This window comes from Sphaeramia orbicularis, unplaced genomic scaffold (genome assembly GCF_902148855.1).
Source record: "Sphaeramia orbicularis unplaced genomic scaffold, fSphaOr1.1, whole genome shotgun sequence".
Taxonomy (NCBI): domain Eukaryota; kingdom Metazoa; phylum Chordata; class Actinopteri; order Kurtiformes; family Apogonidae; genus Sphaeramia; species Sphaeramia orbicularis.
The window spans coordinates 30832-48211 of record NW_021941629.1 but is presented as its reverse complement, the minus strand read 5'-3'; the positions used below and the strand labels follow the sequence as shown (position 1 = coordinate 48211).

Sequence of the window (17380 nt, the reverse complement as noted above, 5' to 3'; positions counted from 1 at the left end):
AGTTTTTTGGACTCTGGTACGTGGTATTAGTTGTTTGGAATTTGGTACTTGGTACTAGTTTTTTGGAATCTGGTATCTGGTACTAGTTTTTTGGACTCTGGTACTAGTTTTTTGGAATTTGGTACCTGGTACTAGATTTCTGGACTCTGGTACCTGGTACTAGTTTTTGGGAATCTGCTACCTGGTACTAGTTTTTTGGAATCTGGTACCTGGTCCTAGTTTTTTGGTACCTCCTCCTCTGAGGTTCCAGGACTGGGGACGAGATCCTAAAGGTGACACTGTGTAAACACTGCAGAGCTCTGATTGGTCAGAGTGGTGTGTGTGCCCCGCCCTTTTCCAGTAAATCTGTCAGTAGGTGAATCCACATGATGACAGTCTGTAAAACTACACCATGGTTTGTCCAGGAGGTTCAGACGCAAACATTCAGCAGGAGTTTGACCAGACAACAGGCAACCAGTGAGTTTATCAGCAACTGTGAGCAGAGCACACAGAAGGAACGCACCGCATCGCTATGACGACCAGGGACTGGAAAGAGGGAGGATCTGGAATGGAAAGGGTCTGGAATAGGACCTGGTACCAGAGTGGAAAGAGTCTGGAATAGGACCTGGTACCAGAGTGGAAAGGGTCTGGAATAGGACCTGGTACCAGAGTGGAAAGGGTCTGGAGTAGGACCTGGTACCAGAGTGGAAAGGGTCTGGAATAGGACCTGGTACCAGAGTGGAAAGGGTCTGGAATAGGACCTGGTACCAGAGTGGAAACAGTCTGGAATAGGACCTGGTACCATAGTGGAGTTGAACCGGTTCCACGTAGTGGAAAGGCAGTGTAATGTTCCCTACATGGAAGAAGAAGAACCCTTTAAGAACATGTGGAGTCCGGACTGGTGGGCGTCCTCCTGTAGCAGAGGAAGTTCAGTTTGTGGGTGCACTCTTCAGTTTGGAGGTGAGGTGGTCCCTTCTTCTGTAGAACACCACAGCCCCGCCCATCAGGTGGACAGTCTCCCTCAAACTGAGCCGCTTCTCCACCCACCCACCGCCACTGACCGGCCAGGAACCGCAGACCGGTCCACACCTGACACAGAGTGGGAACAAAGAAACAATGAACAATGAACCCTAACCCTGGACCCATGGACCCTAACCCAAGGACCCTAACCCTGGACCCTAACCCAAGGACCCGTGGACCCTAACCCAAGGACCCTAACCCTGGACCCTAACCCACAGACCCTAACCCTGGACCCTAACCCAAGGACTCATGGACCCTAACCCAAGGACCCTAACCCTGGACCCTAACCCACAGACCCTAACCCAAGGACTCATGGACCCTAACCCAAGGACCCTAACCCTGGACCCTAACCCACAGACCCTAACCCTGGACCCTTACCCAGGAACCGCAGACCGGTCCACACCTGACAGAGGTGGAACAAAGAAACCATCAACACCAACAACCCAATTATCGACCTGTAAGCCTCCTGCCTGTCAGGTCTAAAGTTCTAGAAAAAAAATATTACAGAACAACTTTTACAACATCTGGAAAGCAAAAATCTTTTGCATCCCTTACAATTCGGCTTTTGACATAATTATTCAACCAAAACCGCTACTTGTCTATTTCTAGAACAAGTTAAACAATCACTTGACAACGATAATATTGTTGGAGCTGTGTTCGTTGATTTAAAAAAAAAAGCTTTTGACTCTGTTAACCTGTTCATATCAGAACTTTCATCTGTTCATTTCTCTAAACGGTCAGTGTCCTGGTTCCGTTCAGATCTGCAGAATCGTGAACAATGTGTTGTCATCAATAAATGTAAATCCTCTTTCCAGGAAATTCAAACAGGAATTCCTCAAGGACCCATCCTGGATCCACTTCTTTTTAGTTTGTATCAATAATCTTCCTGTGGTTTGTCCAGAAGTCCGTTTGCAGATGTATGCTGATGACACCGTTGTTCATGTTTCAGGGCCAGACTCTGTGGTAGTCCATGAAAACCTGAACCACAGTCTGAATCAGGTCTCCTCTGGGTCCAGGACTCCTGTCTGACCCTTAGCACAAACAAAACCACGTGGATGTGTTTGTCCATCACAAAAGCTTCAAATGCAGCTGTGCAGGTCCAAAGAAAAGGGCAGAGCACTGAACAGCTGAAGGAGAAATATGTGGGAAGGATTTTACATTCACAATTAAATTTTCAACGCCGTGTCAAGAGAATGTGTAAAAGTGTCAGACATGAACTGCTTTAAGATCAGAAGGAAATACTTAACTGTTGAGTGTGCAACGCCTCTACAACTGGGCCCTGAAGATCTGGGACCATAAGACCATTAGATTTAATGACTGTAACCCTTGATCAAATACAGGTTTCATCATTTACCAATTTTATTAATTTGAACACAGTGAAACTGTTTTAGAAGCATTCATGGACTGGACTGAAGCCTGTGAGTGCCTGTGTGTGTTGGACCAGGGTCAGACCAGGGTCACCAGAGCAGGGTCAGCAGGTCCTCTAATGCAGACTGCAGGTTCCGCACAGAAAAACTGCCTCTGCATTCACTGTGAAAGGAACTGATGTGTGGAACCTTCTAATGTGTGGAACCTTCTAATGTGTGGAACCGTCTAATGTGTGGAACCTTCTAATGTGTGGAACCTTCTAATGTGTGGAACCGTCTAATGTGTGGAACCTTCTAATGTGTGGAACCGTCTAATGTGTGGAACCTTCTAATGTGTGGAACCTTCTAATGTGTGGAACCTTCTCTCTGTTGAAATCAAATGTGTGACATGCTGAGGTTTATTCAAACTCTTGTAAAAACATGCATGTGTCAGACACAGCAGTGTCCTCCTGTTTAATGCTTGGATCATGTTCATCTGTTTCTTTGTTTTAACTGGTTCTTTTCTTTCTTATCCCACAGTTTTATCTGTTAAAGCTCATTGTCTCTTCATTTCTCTCTGTGTTTGAACTTTTCATAAAAGTCCATCTGGACCACTGCTGCACATGAGCTTTTGTTCTAAACACTCTGATGCATGTGTGGAACTGCTGTGGTCCAGTTGGTCTGTGTTTGTTGTATCTGTCCCATCAAAGAAAGAAACCCACAGACCCTAACCCTGTTCCTAACCCACGGGCCCTAACCCTGTTCCTAACCCTGTTCCTAACCCACGGGCCCTAACCCTGTTCCTAACCCTGTTCCTAACCCACGGGCCCTAACCCTGTTCCTAAACCAAGGACCCTAACCCTGTTCCTAAACCAAGGACCCTAACCCTGTTCCTAACCCACGGGCCCTAACCCTGTTCCTAACCCTGTTCCTAACCCACGGGCCCTAACCCTGTTCCTAAACCAAGGACCCTAACCCTGTTCCTAAACCAGGGACCCTAACCCTGTTCCTAACCCACAGGCCCTAACCCTGTTCCTAAACCAAGGACCCTAACCCTGTTCCTAACCCACAGGCCCTAACCCTGTTCCTAACCCACGGGCCCTAACCCTGTTCCTAACCCACGGGCCCTAACCCTGTTCCTAACCCACGGACCCTAACCCTGTTCCTAACCCATGGGCCCTAACCCTAACCCTGGTCCTAATCCTGGACCTACCGTGTCAGTGGTGGCCTCTTGGATCTTCTCTTGGGCGTAGTGGTGGTCATCTGCAGTGACCAGGGTGGCCAGGTTGTAGCGGTGGCTGTTGTAGGCCATGGGGTCCATGGGGTCCTGGTCCTCCATAGTCCTGCAGTGTTCTAAGGCCTCCTCCCAGGTCTTGTTCTCCTTCACCAGAATCAGGCGTTCATTCCAACATGTGAATGTGTGTAGTGTGTTGCACTGGTCACTCTCCCAGACCGTCTGGCCCTGGTACTTAAAGGCGCAGTGTTCATGGTCCTGAGGATGACCTGAAAGGAGGACAAGTCCCAGAGGCTTGAACAGGTTCTATCCACACACAAGGTCAGCGTTGGCTTCAGACTCTGGACATTCACAGAACTGACCACTGCATCATGACGGAATTTGGATACCTTGTCATTTACATTATACAAATATATGTAGTTATACAAATGAGTGTTTTCAAAGAAGGCCGATATATTCAAACGTCCTGAGGACAGTAGAGTGTGCACGGCTGGCTCAGGTTTCATCTGTTTGAACATTTACATGGAGGGCAGGTGTGGTTCAGGTGGAACTGGCATTTTTCCAGAAAACAAACCTGAATGCAAACAACAGTTAAGGATTAGTTTATGATGAACCAACAGCTGATGTCCTGGAGGATGTGTCCCATTTTTAGTCCAACGGTCTGATGGACTATTGGTACCATTAGTCCAACGGTCCAAAGGTTAGGGTTAGGTACCATTAGTCCAAAGGTTAGGGTTAGGTACCATTAGTCCAAAGGTCCAATGGACTATTGGTACCATTAGTCCAAAGGTCCAAAGGTTAGGGTTAGGTACCATTAGTCCAAAGGTCCAATGGACTATTGGTACCATTAGTCCAACGGTCCAAAGGTCTGATGGACTATTGGTATCATCTGTCCAGGTCTAGTTGGACCTACTCTCAGTCCAGTTCCTCTTTAGTCCAGGTCTAGCTGGACCTACTCTCAGTCTAGTTCCTCTTTAGCCCAGGTCTAGTTGGACCTACTCTCAGTCCAGTTCCTCTTTAGTCCAGGTCTAGTTGGACCAACTCTCAGTCCAGTTCCTCTTTAGTCCAGGTTTAGTTGGACCTACTCTCAGTCCAGGTCCTCATCAGTCCAGGTCTAGTTGGACCTACTTGGTTCCCAGGAGGTGAAGTTGGCCCTCTGGTTTCCTCTGGACCACCTCCACACGGGGTCACCCCACCCCCGGTGTAAACCGATCCATCCGTGGACACGCACAGCCTGGGCGTTGTCTGCTTGACCGCTGATGGTGACCAGGTCAGTGTGGTGTTGTCTGCAGTAGGACCGCGCTGACCACCACGTCTGACTGAAACCACAGTAGAAGTACTGGGGAGTTCGCAGGTTTTCTGCCACACACACAGGAGGAAGGTGGAGCAGCAGCAGAAGCGTTAGCATCAGCGGCGTCGTACCCTTCATTGGATCGCTACGCCCTGCACAAACAAATAAGACAGATTCAAATGAGGAAGAGCGATCAGTTCTGATGGGACTGGACAGGTACCAAAGGAACCAGAGGAGAATTTACACTGATGAGTACAAGAGAAGCAACTGTGGAAACAACAACAACAACAACAACTTAAACACTGATGAGTACAAGAAGAGCAACTTTGGAAACAACACCAACAACAACAACAACTTAAACACTGATGAGTACAAGAGGAGCAACTGTGGAAACAACACCAACAACAACAACCACAACAACAACAACAACTTAAACACTGATGAGTACAAGAGGAGCAACTGTGGAAACAACACCAACAACAACAACAGCAACTTAAACACTGATGAGTATAAGAGGAGCAACTTTGGAAACAACACCACCACCACCACCACCAACAACAACAACAACAACAACAACTTAAACACTGATGAGTACAAGAGGAGCAACCGTGGAAACAACACTGACAACAACAACCACAACAACAACTTAAACACTGATGAGTACAAGAGGAGCAACTGTGGAAACAACACCAACAACAACAACAGCAACTTAAACACTGATGAGTATAAGAGGAGCAACTTTGGAAACAACACCACCACCAACAACAACAACAACAGCAACTTAAACACTGATGAGTATAAGAGGAGCAACTTTGGAAACAACACCACCACCACCAACAACAACAACAACTTAAACACTGATGAGTACAAGAGGAGCAACTGTGGAAACAACACCAACAACAACAACCACAACAACAACAACAACTTAAACACTGATGAGTACAAGAGGAGCAACTGTGGAAACAACACCAACACCAACAACCACAACAACAACAACAACTTAAACACTGATGAGTACAAGAGGAGCGACTGTGGAAACAACACCAACAACAACAACCACAACAACAACAACTTAAACACTGATGAGTACAAGAGGAGCAACTGTGGATGAACAGGAAGGACAAACAACACTAGAAACAACAACACACCAACACTAACACACACAGGTCCACAGTCCCAGATGTGGCTCCACATGGTTCAGTGACTCTACATTTGTGTTGTAACTATGGGACCATGTCCAGCTGTGACACCCTAACCCTAACCCTAGACCTTTACCCTAACCCTAACCCTAACCCTAACCCTATACCTTTACCCTAACCCTAACCCTCTGGTTCCATCTCCACTGGGTCCACATCCAGTCTGTGTTTGGACTGGAAACATGTGGGTCATCAGGGAATATGAACCACAGCTGACGGGAACAGATACAGGACCGACCCAAATGCAGGACCACAGACAGGGTACTCACCAGACCAGAGGACTGAAGACAGGAGACCAGGTCCAAGACCAGGAGAACCAGACCAGACCAGAGGACTGAAGACAGGAGACCAGGTCCAAGACCAGGAGAACCAGACCAGACCAGAGGACTGAAGACAGGAGACCACATCCAAGACCAGGAGAACCAGACCAGACCAGAGGACTGAAGACAGGAGACCAGGTCTGGGAAACAGTCAGGAGTAAAACACTGTGTGGTCTGACCTGAAGCAGAAGAACCACCTGTGAACGAACACAGGTAAATGTCTAAACTGCAGCCTAGGAGCGTCAGCTGTGACACAGCTGAGTGGAATCAGCTGATGAGGAGGAGGAGCACCTGAGTTAAAGGAGCAGAGCGAAAAGAAGAAGAAGAAGAAGAAGAAGAAGAGCAGCACAACAGACACATGTGACAAACACATCCAATCAGACACAGATATGGACATCCAAGAATCAGCCCACCCTAACCCTGATCCAAACCCTGACCCTGATCCAAACCCTGACCCTGATCCAAACCCTAACCGGATGGAGTACCAGGACCAGATGGAGTACCGGGGAGGGACCTGAAATCATGCACTCATCAGCGAGCTGCAGTTTTCACGAACACCTGTAACCACTGACTGCAGCAAAACACAGCCCCCACCTGCCTGAAATCTGACACTAGAACCACCAGAACCACAGTCCACACCTGCCTGAAAACTGACACCAGAACCACCAAAACCACCAGAACCACCAAAACCTCTGCAATCACAGGGTTCAGTGACATCTGTCCCATGGTCCTGACTCCGGTGATCCTAAACTGTGTGTAGTCTGGTGTTGCAGCAGATCAGATCAAGGCCTACATCCCACCTGCCTTCACCAACATCAGTTCACCTACAGGTCCACCAGATCACAGACCAGGCCAGCTCTACACTGCCTCAGCCACTTGGAAAGCCCCCACACCAGGAGAGTCCAGAAGAGTCCCCACACATACATCAGGTGCTTTTTGTGGACTTCAGCTCAGCTCTGCCAGTCCTTCTGCCGACTGTTCAACAAACTGCAGACCCTGCAGCTCAGATCCCCCCCACCCCCGTCTGTGGATCAAGTGCTTCTTGGTGAACAGACCTCTGCGCTCTATTGTGCTCCACACAGGTGTTCCTCAGGGCTGCGTCCTGAGTCCAGTTCGGTCCACGCTGTACCCCCAGGATCAGGTGGTGCTTCCATCCGGTCCACGCTGTACCCCCAGGACCAGGTGGTGCTTCCATGCGGTCCACGCTGTACCCCCAGGACCAGGTGGTGCTTCCATGTGGTCCACGCTGTACCCCCAGGACCAGGTGGTGCTTCCGTCCACAGCTCCAACATCCAGATCAAATTTACTGATGACACGACCGTTGTGGGAGTGGTCAGCAACAACAAGGCACCAAACAGACAGGAGGTCCACGTGTTCTGTTAGAATAAATTATTTTATTAATGGAGTTTCAACATCAACAGAAGTGAAAAAAACAGACAGTCAGTGAACGTCACATGCACCTGTGTACCCTGTCCATGTAGAACTGGTTCTAGAACCACAAACGTGTTTATTTGGAGGAACTACACACAGGTTTAATATGAGACTGGAGCAGGTCCAGGAGGTCCAGGATGGATTCAGGACCACCTGTGTGAAGGTCCTGCTCACATACAAAACCAAGAGCAGGTTTAGGAAGTCCAGGAGAGTCCAGGAGAGTCCAGGAGAGTCCAGAAGAGTCCAGGAGAGTCCAGGAGAGTCCAGAGGAGTCTAGAAGAGTCCAGGAGAGTCCAGAAGAGTCCAGAGGAGTCTAGAAGAGTCCAGGAGAGTCCAGAAGAGTCCAGAAGAATCTAGAAGAGTCCAGAAGGGTCTAGAAGAGTCCAGGAGAGTCCAGATAGTCCATGTTTGGTGTGTCTAGGAGTTAGCTCCAGTCCGTGGTCCTCGTATGATGTGGATCCTGGCTTCATCGTCCACTTCGTCCATGATTCTCTCCTGTTTGACTGACAGGATGGTGTAAGTGACTGGACAGTAAGAGGTTAAAGAACAAGTGGAACTGAAAACAACAGTTCAGGTTCTACTTTTAGATGCAAAAACGACAAAAGGAGAGGAAGTTTTCTGTTAGAACTAAAGAACAAACTGGTCTGGATGGTCTGGTAAAGGTAACCATGGTAACCCTGGTCTGGATGGTCTGGTAAAAGTAACCATGGTAACCCTGGTCTGGATGGTCTGGTAAATGTAACCATGGTAACCCTGGTCTGGATGGTCTGGTAAAGTCTGTTAAAGTCTGATGAACAAACTGTCCAGAAAACGAGTGAGAGTATTTTAAAGGACTGGTTTGGACCAGAAAAGAGACATTTCCTCAGCTAAACTAAATGTATACCCTGTGTACTGTATATAACTGTTACTATATATAACTGTATATGACTGCATATAACTGTACATGACTGTATATAATTGTAACTGTATATAACTGTACATAACTGTAACTGTATATAAATGTCTATTATATAAGTGTAATCTATCTGTCTGTATACCTGTACTGTTTATAACTGTATATCACTGTATATGACTGTATATAAGTGTAACTTTATATAACTGTAACTGTATGTAACTGTATATAACTGTAACTGTATGTAACTGCATATAACTATATATTATATAAGTGTAATCTATCTGTCTGTATACCTTCTGACTCTGCTCCAGGTTGAACTAACATTTACATTCTTTAGTTCAAAGTGGTTCAACTGGGATCTGTTCTGGGTCCTCCAGAGTTTTCAAAGACCACAGCAGTAGACTGTGGACCAGACCTGTCCTGGACCCTGTCCCTGTCTTGGACCCTGTCTCTGTCCTGGACCTTGTCCCTGTCCTGGACCCTGACCCTGTCCTGGACCCTGTATCTATCCTGGACCCTGTCCTGAACCCTGTCTCTGTCCTGGACCTTGTCCTGTCCCAGTCCCAGACCCCCTGTAGTCTGAAGGATACACATTCCCAGCACAAACGCGCCTATGCTCAGTCCGGTCATCCGGTTCCTCCTCCGGATCCGGGCCATGTTGTTCTTCCAGTAGTCCAGCTCCTGTCTCCGGCGGAGCAGCTGCTTCTGGGCCGCTGTCTGCTCCGGTTCCACGCCTCCCGGTGCTCCGGTCTCCATCATGTTTGGAGCCTCAGCTGCCTCTGACCTGTGAACCGGAAGTGGTCCTGGTGAACCGGAAATAGTCCTGTTGTTCCGGTTTTACCTGGTAGTTGGAGTGTGCACAGTCAGATTTAACACTGACGCACTTTTACACCCATAAGGTTTAAAGTTCACACACACTGACAGACGAATAACATTTATTTATTAAGTTTGAGCTCATTTATCAGGAGTATGACATTAAACACATGATCAGCTTAAAGATATACAAGGAAACAGTGTTTGGCGGAACAGAACTACACTACCCATCATGCAATGCGCATGCGTAAATGACAACTTCCGTAGTGCGGACCTTAAAAGCTGAAATGTTAGGATGTTTTTTCGCCGATTTCCAGATATTTAGTCCCATTTCTGAACACTTGCGTAACTTTATATTAAAAACTAAAGCTAAAAATGGACGGTTTACAAAAACACCGTTCACTTTATAAGGAACGAACCCGCCATGGAAGGAAACTTACCGAAAAGTAAGAAAGAAGAGCTAATGTGAAGAGCTAATATGACTGAACGTAAGATAACGTGTCTGTTATACTGACTATATGTCTGTTATACTGACTACATGTCTGGTATATTGACTTATATTCGTCGTCAGTTGCTTTAGTTGCTTTTAGTCATATTAGTTCTATATATTAATTCTGTATCCGTTCCATTCGTCGTCAGTTGCGTTAGTTGGATTTAGTTGTATTAGTTCAATGTATTATATGTGTATCCGTAGGTTGTCAGTTGCTGTAGTTGCCTTCTCAGTTGCTGTGTTTCCGTTGCTTCTCAGCGCTGTGTGAACAGGTTGCAGAACAGTCGCTCCAGGCTGTTGGAGCAGTACCGTCGGACTGGACTCAGCCCACAGTGCAGCACCTCTGGAGCCTCGGTCATCATCCAGGAGGTGATGGAGGAGGAGTGGAGCGCCCTGCGGTCCGAGGCCCAGGAGAGGGCCTCCCTCTGGGGGTCCGAGGCCCAGGAGAGGGCCTCCTTCTGGGGGTCCGAAGACACGGCACAGGTGGGTCTGCCATCAGCCTCACCATTTACTGAACTGTACAGGGTACTACTGAACAGGGTCCTGTTGTCAGGGTCCTACTGTACAGGGTACCCCTGTCCAGGGTACCACTGTCAGGGTACTACTGAACATGGTCCTACTGAACATGGTCCTACTGTCAGGGTACTACTGTCAGGGAACTGCTTTCAGAGTACTACTGTCAGGGTACTACTGAACGGGGTTCCACTGTCAGGGTCCTACTGTCAGAGTACTACTGTCAGGGTACTGCTTTCAGGGTACTACGGTCAGGGTACTACGGTCAGGGTCCTACGGTCAGGGTCCTACTGTACAGGGTCCTATTCTACAGGGTACTACTGTCAGGGTACTACTGCCAGAGTCCTACTGAACAGGGTCCTACTGAACAGGGTACTACTGTCAGAGTACTACTATGCAGGGTACTTCTGTACAGGGTCCTACTGTCGGGGTACTACTCTCAGGGTCCTACTGAACAGGGTACTACTGTCAGGGTCCTACTGTCGGGGTAGTGCTCTCAGGGTACTATTGTCAGGGTACTACTGACAGAGTACTACTGCCAGGGTACTACTGTCAGAGTACTACTGTAAAGGTACATTCTGCTGGGTACTGCTGTCAGAGCACAACTGTCAGGGTCCTACTGTCGGGTTTTACTGTTGGGTACTACTGTCTGGGTACTTCTGCCGGGTCCGGGTCTCCCGGATGAGTCTGTCCTCCTGTTTGTAGTTTCCATAGCTGGAGATGCTCAAATGTAACGTGTTTGTTTGTTTGTTTGTGTGTCCAGGTGTTTGGTGTCATGGAGCAGTTCGATGAAGTGTCAGGACTGGAGGACATCCACCAGGAGCTGCTGTCCCATGGTGGGTCCTCTGCAGTCCCACAGAACGCACATGGGTTCAGTTTAAAGCCTATTCTCAGTTCTATTTTCGGGCCTATTTTCAGGCTTATTTTCAGTTCTATTTTCAGGCCTATTTTCAGGCCTATTTTTGCTAACACGGACTTGTTCCTGTGTTTCTCCACAGAAATGTCTATAATTGCAGAGTATGAACAGAACATTCAGCTGGAGCAGCAGTATGTGTCGTCTGTAGTGGACGAGATGGAAGAACTGCATGTCATCTGTCCAGTCTGTCACAGGTGAGTCCACCTGGTCCATGTGGTCTGTACAGGTCTGGTCCAGTGGTCTGTACAGGAGGTCTGGTCCAGTGGTCTGTACAGGAGGTCTGGTCCAGTGGTCTGTACACACAGGTTTAATTTCTGCTGTGTTTATCCCTCTGGTACCCCGTCCTCCAAGGCCCTTACTAAACACAGTGTGTCTTTTTCACACACTTGTGGAATAATGTCAAAAAAATTTTCATACAGTTTGTTTTTAATTCTTTTACACTTTTTTCTTTTTCATCATCTTGAGCTGTAAATAAAAAATACCAAATACTCAATAACTGTCACATTTTTAACCCTTTAAATGCCATGTCTGTAATGGAAACGAACCATTTTTTGATGCAAAAAACCACATTTTTTTTATTCAGTATACTCCATAACAAGTGGATCACATATTTCATTTTTTCATCCTGGCATATGCCAATCATTAACTCCAACACTGGTTAATTTGCATTATTATTATATTTTATGCTAAATACTAGCGTCTGTCACCAAGTGCGCGTAAAATGCACACCTATAAATCAAACTGTTAAATATTATATATTGATTTATTTTTCTGCTCTAATTTGATTTTTATTTTTGTAAATCCAGGTCAGCCCTAATCATACATATCAAATGTTAGAAATAGTGCATTTTATGCACACTTGGCAGACAGATGCTAGTCTGGTCATTTCTTTTGTTTACAATGTGCACATTTTAGTTGGTGGACAGAATTTTAAAGATCATGCACAAATGAACAACTTTTGAATTCTAACTTTATTTAAATTGTGAAAAATAATATGAAGTTTTTTAACACAAAGTGCAAAGTGTGCCTAAAAGGCGCACCTGGATACCGGAGGGTTAAAGTGTGTTTCAGTCACTGAAGTTTGAACTGTAATTACCTCCGCCAAGGAGGTTGTTTTTGCCAGGGTTTGTTTGTCTGTTTGTTTGTCTGTCCGTTAGTGTGCAACATAACTCAAAAAGTTATGGACAGATTTTGATGAAATTTTCAGGGTTTGTTGGAAATGGAATAAGGAAGAAATGATTAACTTTTGGGGGTGATCAGGGGTGGGGGGGCCCACGGGGGGGGGCACTGATCAGCCTTGGCGGAGGTCTGCGCTCTGAGTGCTTCTAGTTTAAATATGTTTTATTAAACCATAGTTTAGAACAGTTCCATCCTCTATGAAGTCTAATGTTTTTTATGTCATAAACATTAATCAAACAAAACAAGTGCATTTTCCCCGGACAGCTGTTTTTAGCTGCGTTTCCACTACGTGGTACCCACTGGACTCTGGTACCCACTGGACTCTGGTACCCACTGCACTCTGGTATCCACTGGACTCTGGTACCAGGTCCTGTTCCTGGAGGCCGGTTCCATCACAGGATACTACCAACTTTAGAGTACCTGGTCGTCATTGCAACGCTGCGCCTAACTTCTGTAACGTCGTCTTCAATGCAATACAGCTGACGGTAAAAACAAAGATGGACCATGGTGTGGTTTAGCGGTATAGTGGTTTAGCTGTTTAGCAGTTCGTCGTGGATGAACCTCCTCATAGATTAAGTTTCAACTTCAGTCTGATTTTTTTTTTTTTTTTAAAACGACCGGTCGCTCATTGATGACACAGACAACTGTCGGACCAGTCAGTGCTCTGCAGTGTTTCCACGTCACATTTTAGTACCTGTGGACCCGTTTTGGAACCTTGGCTCAGGAGGTACTACTAAACTAGTACCAGTTCTTTTACATACAACCCAAACAGTCTGAGTTGAGCTGGTACCATGCAGTGGAAACCCAGTGTTTATGGACTGTTTAGGTGGAGTTGTCTTTTATCTGGGTCTTTTTGAAAACATTGTGTCCGTTTTAAAGTGATTCTTTCAGTTGATTGGACGATGTCTTCACTGTTGTTGCTCTTGTGTTTTTCAGAAACAATCTGAGCTTCAACAGTTCCTTCATCTCCTGCTGCTGTGGACTGAACATCTACACCAAGGTGTGTCCAAGAGTCTGAGAAAAGAGGGAGAGACGCTGGAAGGATGGATGGATGGACGGACGGACGGACGGACGGGCGGGCGGGCGGGCGGGCGGATGGACGGACGGAGGGGTGGATGGATGGACGGATGGATGGACGGACGGGTGGATGGATGGATGATGGGTGGACGGATGGATGGACGGAAGGACAGAAGGATGGATGGACTGGTGGATGGACGGGTGGATGGATGGATGGATGGGTGGATGGTATTATCTGATGGACATATGTTAAATGATTGTATTCCCATGTAGGGTTTAGGTCTCTAACCCTCTTGTTGTGGTCTCTTCTGTAGACTGTCTCAGTGACCCCTCAGTTCCTCCAGTCTCCTTTTCAGTCCAGTCTGTCTGAACACTTGCTCCAGTGTTTGGGTCTCTTTCAGGTCTCTAACCCTCTCTTTGTGGTCTCTAACCCTCTTCTCTTTGTGGTTTCTTCTGTAGACTATCTCAGTGACCCCTCAGTTCCTCCAGTCTCTTCTTCAGTCCAGTCTGTCTGAACACTTGCTCCAGTGTTTGGGTCTCTTTTGGCTCTCTTTTAGGTCCCTAACCCTTTTCTCTTTGTGATCTCTTCTGTAGACTGTCACAGTGACCCCTCCGATTCTCCAGTCTCTTCTTAAGTCCAGTCTGTCTGAACCCTTGGTCCAGTGTTTGGGTCTCTTTTGGGTCTCTAACCCTCTTCTCTTTGTGGTGTCTTCTGTAGACTATCTCAGTGACCCCTCAGTTCCTCCAGTCTCTTCTTCAGTCCAGTCTGTCTGAACCCTTGGTCCAGTGTTTGGGTCTCCTTTGGGTCTCTAACCCTCTTCTCTTTGTGGTCTCTAACCCTCCTCTCTTTGTGGTGTCTTCTGTAGACTATCTCAGTGACCCCTCAGTTCCTCCAGTCTCTCTTCAGTCCAGTCTGTCTGAACACTTGCTCCAGTGTTTGGGTCTCTTTTGGGTCTCTAACCCTCTTCTCTTTGTGGTGTCTTCTGTAGACTATCTCAGTGACCCCTCAGTTCCTCCAGTCTCTTCTTCAGTCCAGTCTGTCTGAACACTTGCTCCAGTGTTTGGGTCTCTTTTGGCTCTCTTTTAGGTCCCTAACCCTTTTCTCTTTGTGATCTCTTCTGTAGACTGTCTCAGTGACCCCTCAGTTCCTCCAGTCTCTTCTTCAGTCTGTCTGAACCCTTGGTCCAGTGTTTGGGTCTCTTTTGGGTCTCTAACTCTCCTCTCTTTGTGGTCTCTAACCCTCCTCTCTTTGTGGTGTCTTCTGTAGACAGTCTCAGTGACCCCTCAGTTCCTCCAGTCTCTTCTTCAGTCCATTGTGTCTGAACACTTGCTCCAGTGTTTGGGTCTCTTTTGGGTCTCTAACCCTCTTCTCTTTGTGGTGTCTTCTGTAGACTATCTCAGTGACCCCTCAGTTCCTCCAGTCTCTTCTTCAGTCCAGTCTGTCTGAACACTTGCTCCAGTGTTTGGGTCTCTTTTGGCTCTCTTTTAGGTCCCTAACCCTTTTCTCTTTGTGATCTCTTCTGTAGACTGTCTCAGTGACCCCTCAGTTCCTCCAGTCTCTTCTTCAGTCTGTCTGAACCCTTGGTCCGGTGTTTGGGTCTCTTTGGGTCTCTAACTCTCCTCTCTTTGTGGTCTCTAACCCTCCTCTCTTTGTGGTGTCTTCTGTAGACAGTCTCAGTGACCCCTCAGTTCCTCCAGTCTCTTCTTCAGTCCATTGTGTCTGAACACTTGCTCCAGTGTTTGGGTCTCTTTTGGCTCTCTAACCCTCTTGTTGTGGTCTCTAACCCTCTCTTTGTGATCTCTTCTGTAGACTGTCACAGTGACCCCTCAGTTCCTCCAGTCTCTTCTTCAGTCCAGTTTATCTGAACACTTGCTCCAGTCTCCTCAGTGTCCTCACAGTCCAGTGTTCTCACTGACACCAAACACAGACACCCCCCCCACCCTGATGAGCAGCTGTACGGTAAGAATGGGACCAGGGGTCAGGGGTCATGGTTCCTTCCTGTGTGTGACTGTGCTTGTTTCCTTCCAGGCCTGTGACTTCCTGTCCGTCGTCCTGTGACTTCCTGTCCGTCGTCCTGTGACTTCCTCCAGCTGATGGAACTGTCACTGACATCTGGTTGATCTGCTTTGTCTTCTGTGTGTATTCAAATAAAGTTTATTTTCATACTTGGTGTCAGACTCATTCTTAAACTGTCAGTGAATAAACACATGAAGAAGGTTCTGCTGCTGTGACTCAAACACTCCAGAACACAGAAGAACAACACATGTGTGATGGGGTGTGTATGTTCACTGCTCACATGAGCTGTGATTTAAAACTGCAGATGTCGACCGTTGTGTTTACAGAAACCCCAGGATACAGAGTTAGATGGAAACCACATCACCAACCACAGCAGGGACACATCTGTTTCTGTCCTGCCCTTTTTTTCTTTTAAATTAACTTATTTATCATTATTATTCTCATAATTATTTTGTTTTATTTTCTGGTGAGTGGAGGGGCAGTTAATGATAGCAGGTCAGTGGTTGTTTCTCCATAGTAGTCATAGACATAGTCCCCATGTTTTGTATCAGTGTTAGGAAATTCTATGGAATTTGTGAAAGTACAGATGAAATCTCTGCAGGTTCTATACATTTACTTCATGAGCTTTACATGTTCGAGCCATTTTTCAACCATTGACTCGTACTGAAGTTCTACTGAACCTTCTCCTACCTCCATCAGTCACAGATAGTTTATTCATCTGGAGCTCAGAGATTTTAGTCCCATTTTAGACAAACAGCTCCAGAGCCCTTTTCACCTTTCAGTCATTCAAACCTCATCCGTCACAATGGACATTTTGTTAATTTTGGTACTTTTTTTTTCTCTTCATCTGGCGTTGTTTCGTCCAGGACTGTCAAACTCATGTTAGTTCAGTTCCACATACAGCCTAATATGACCTGCAGGTGGCCAGTGATGATTAAAATAATAATACACAAGTAATATCAATCCCAACATGTGTATGTCTAATTTCTGTGTTTTAGAGTGAAAAAACTAAAATTACTGTATATTATCAAAATTTTTACACCGACAAACTATCCTTTAAAAAATGTGGAAAAACACGAACCATGACCAAAATGAAACTTAAGAAAAAAAAGTGCAATTTTAACAATTTATGCCATTATTTGGCCTCAGCTTCTCATTTTCACATGTTCCTTACATCGTGCAGGTCCCAGTGGATCTACAAATGCACAAAACATTTAATAACAGACAGAATATTGGTACAATTACACTTAATTCTCTTAAGAGATTTCAGGTTGTTCATATTCAGGTTTTTCACATTTTTTTTAAAAAAAGGCTACATTTGTGTAATTTTACTTTTTTTTTTTTTTACACTAAAACAAAGACAAAAATTTGTAGTTTTAATTATTTATACTTTATTCTGATAGTATTTCACTGCTCTGACCCACTTCAGATGAAATTGAACTAAATTTATTTTAACATCCTTGATTGTTAATATCTTCAGTGTAATTTTTGCATTTCACTAATTCATCCAGGGCTGGACTGGACCCTTTGGTGGGCTGGACTGGACCCTTTGGTGGGGTGGTTTTGGCCCCTGGGACGCATGTTTGACACCTGTGGGTCAGTCTGTTAGTGCACATAGCACCATGTTTGGGATAAAGTCTGTTGACAAAGTTTAGAACACTAAATGTATTTTTTTTTTCAAAGAAATCATCAGAACACTTTGAAAAAAAAAGAAGTGAGCAGA

General features: G+C 46.1%; 3 protein-coding genes and 1 long non-coding RNA gene across 4 annotated transcripts; 2 read left to right on the top strand and 2 right to left on the bottom strand.

The window, feature by feature from the left end:
* Positions 1–701: 701 nt before the first annotated feature.
* On the bottom strand, positions 702–6510 carry LOC115416596 (C-type mannose receptor 2-like). The gene is made up of 4 exons (XM_030130415.1): positions 6495–6510; positions 4708–5022; positions 3559–3848; positions 702–1068 (listed from the first exon to the last, which is right to left on the bottom strand). The coding sequence occupies exons 2-4, from the start codon at positions 5006–5008 to the stop codon at positions 856–858; spliced, it is 804 nt and encodes a 267-aa protein (XP_029986275.1). The 5' UTR covers positions 5009–5022; positions 6495–6510; the 3' UTR covers positions 702–855.
* Positions 6511–7279: 769 nt separating this feature from the next.
* Positions 7280–8119, top strand: LOC115416600 (uncharacterized). Its single transcript, XR_003935008.1, has 3 exons — positions 7280–7296; positions 7563–7568; positions 8016–8119. It is a non-coding gene; the product is annotated as an uncharacterized LOC115416600 (long non-coding RNA).
* Positions 8120–8202: 83 nt separating this feature from the next.
* coa3b (cytochrome C oxidase assembly factor 3b) lies at positions 8203–15566 on the bottom strand. The gene is made up of 3 exons (XM_030130418.1): positions 15560–15566; positions 9303–9491; positions 8203–8341 (listed from the first exon to the last, which is right to left on the bottom strand). Exons 2-3 carry the CDS (start codon positions 9469–9471, stop codon positions 8235–8237), a joined length of 276 nt encoding a protein of 91 aa, XP_029986278.1. The 5' UTR covers positions 9472–9491; positions 15560–15566; the 3' UTR covers positions 8203–8234.
* Positions 9785–15805, top strand: LOC115416597 (RPA-interacting protein A-like). The gene is given in 8 exon segments (XM_030130416.1): positions 9785–9931; positions 9934–9971; positions 10274–10498; positions 11292–11364; positions 11527–11638; positions 13560–13623; positions 15451–15600; positions 15670–15805. Coding segments are annotated over 8 exon segments (723 nt in total). The 5' UTR covers positions 9785–9900; the 3' UTR covers positions 15700–15805.
* Positions 15806–17380: the final 1575 nt, after the last annotated feature.

Coding starts and splice junctions, on each gene's coding strand:
- coa3b (XM_030130418.1), bottom strand. CDS start 9,471: ATGATGGAGACCGGAGCACCGGGAGGCGTGGAACCGGAGCAGACAGCG. Junction 8,342..9,302: donor CGCGTTTGTGCTGGGAATGT/GTATCCTTCAGA, acceptor CTTACTGTCCAG/TCACTTACACCATCCTGTCA.
- LOC115416596 (XM_030130415.1), bottom strand. CDS start 5,008: ATGAAGGGTACGACGCCGCTGATGCTAACGCTTCTGCTGCTGCTCCAC. Junction 3,849..4,707: donor CTTCACCTCCTGGGAACCAA/GTAGGTCCAACT, acceptor TCCTCCTTTCAG/GTCATCCTCAGGACCATGAA. Junction 1,069..3,558: donor AAGAGGCCACCACTGACACG/GTAGGTCCAGGA, acceptor ACTCTGTGTCAG/GTGTGGACCGGTCTGCGGTT.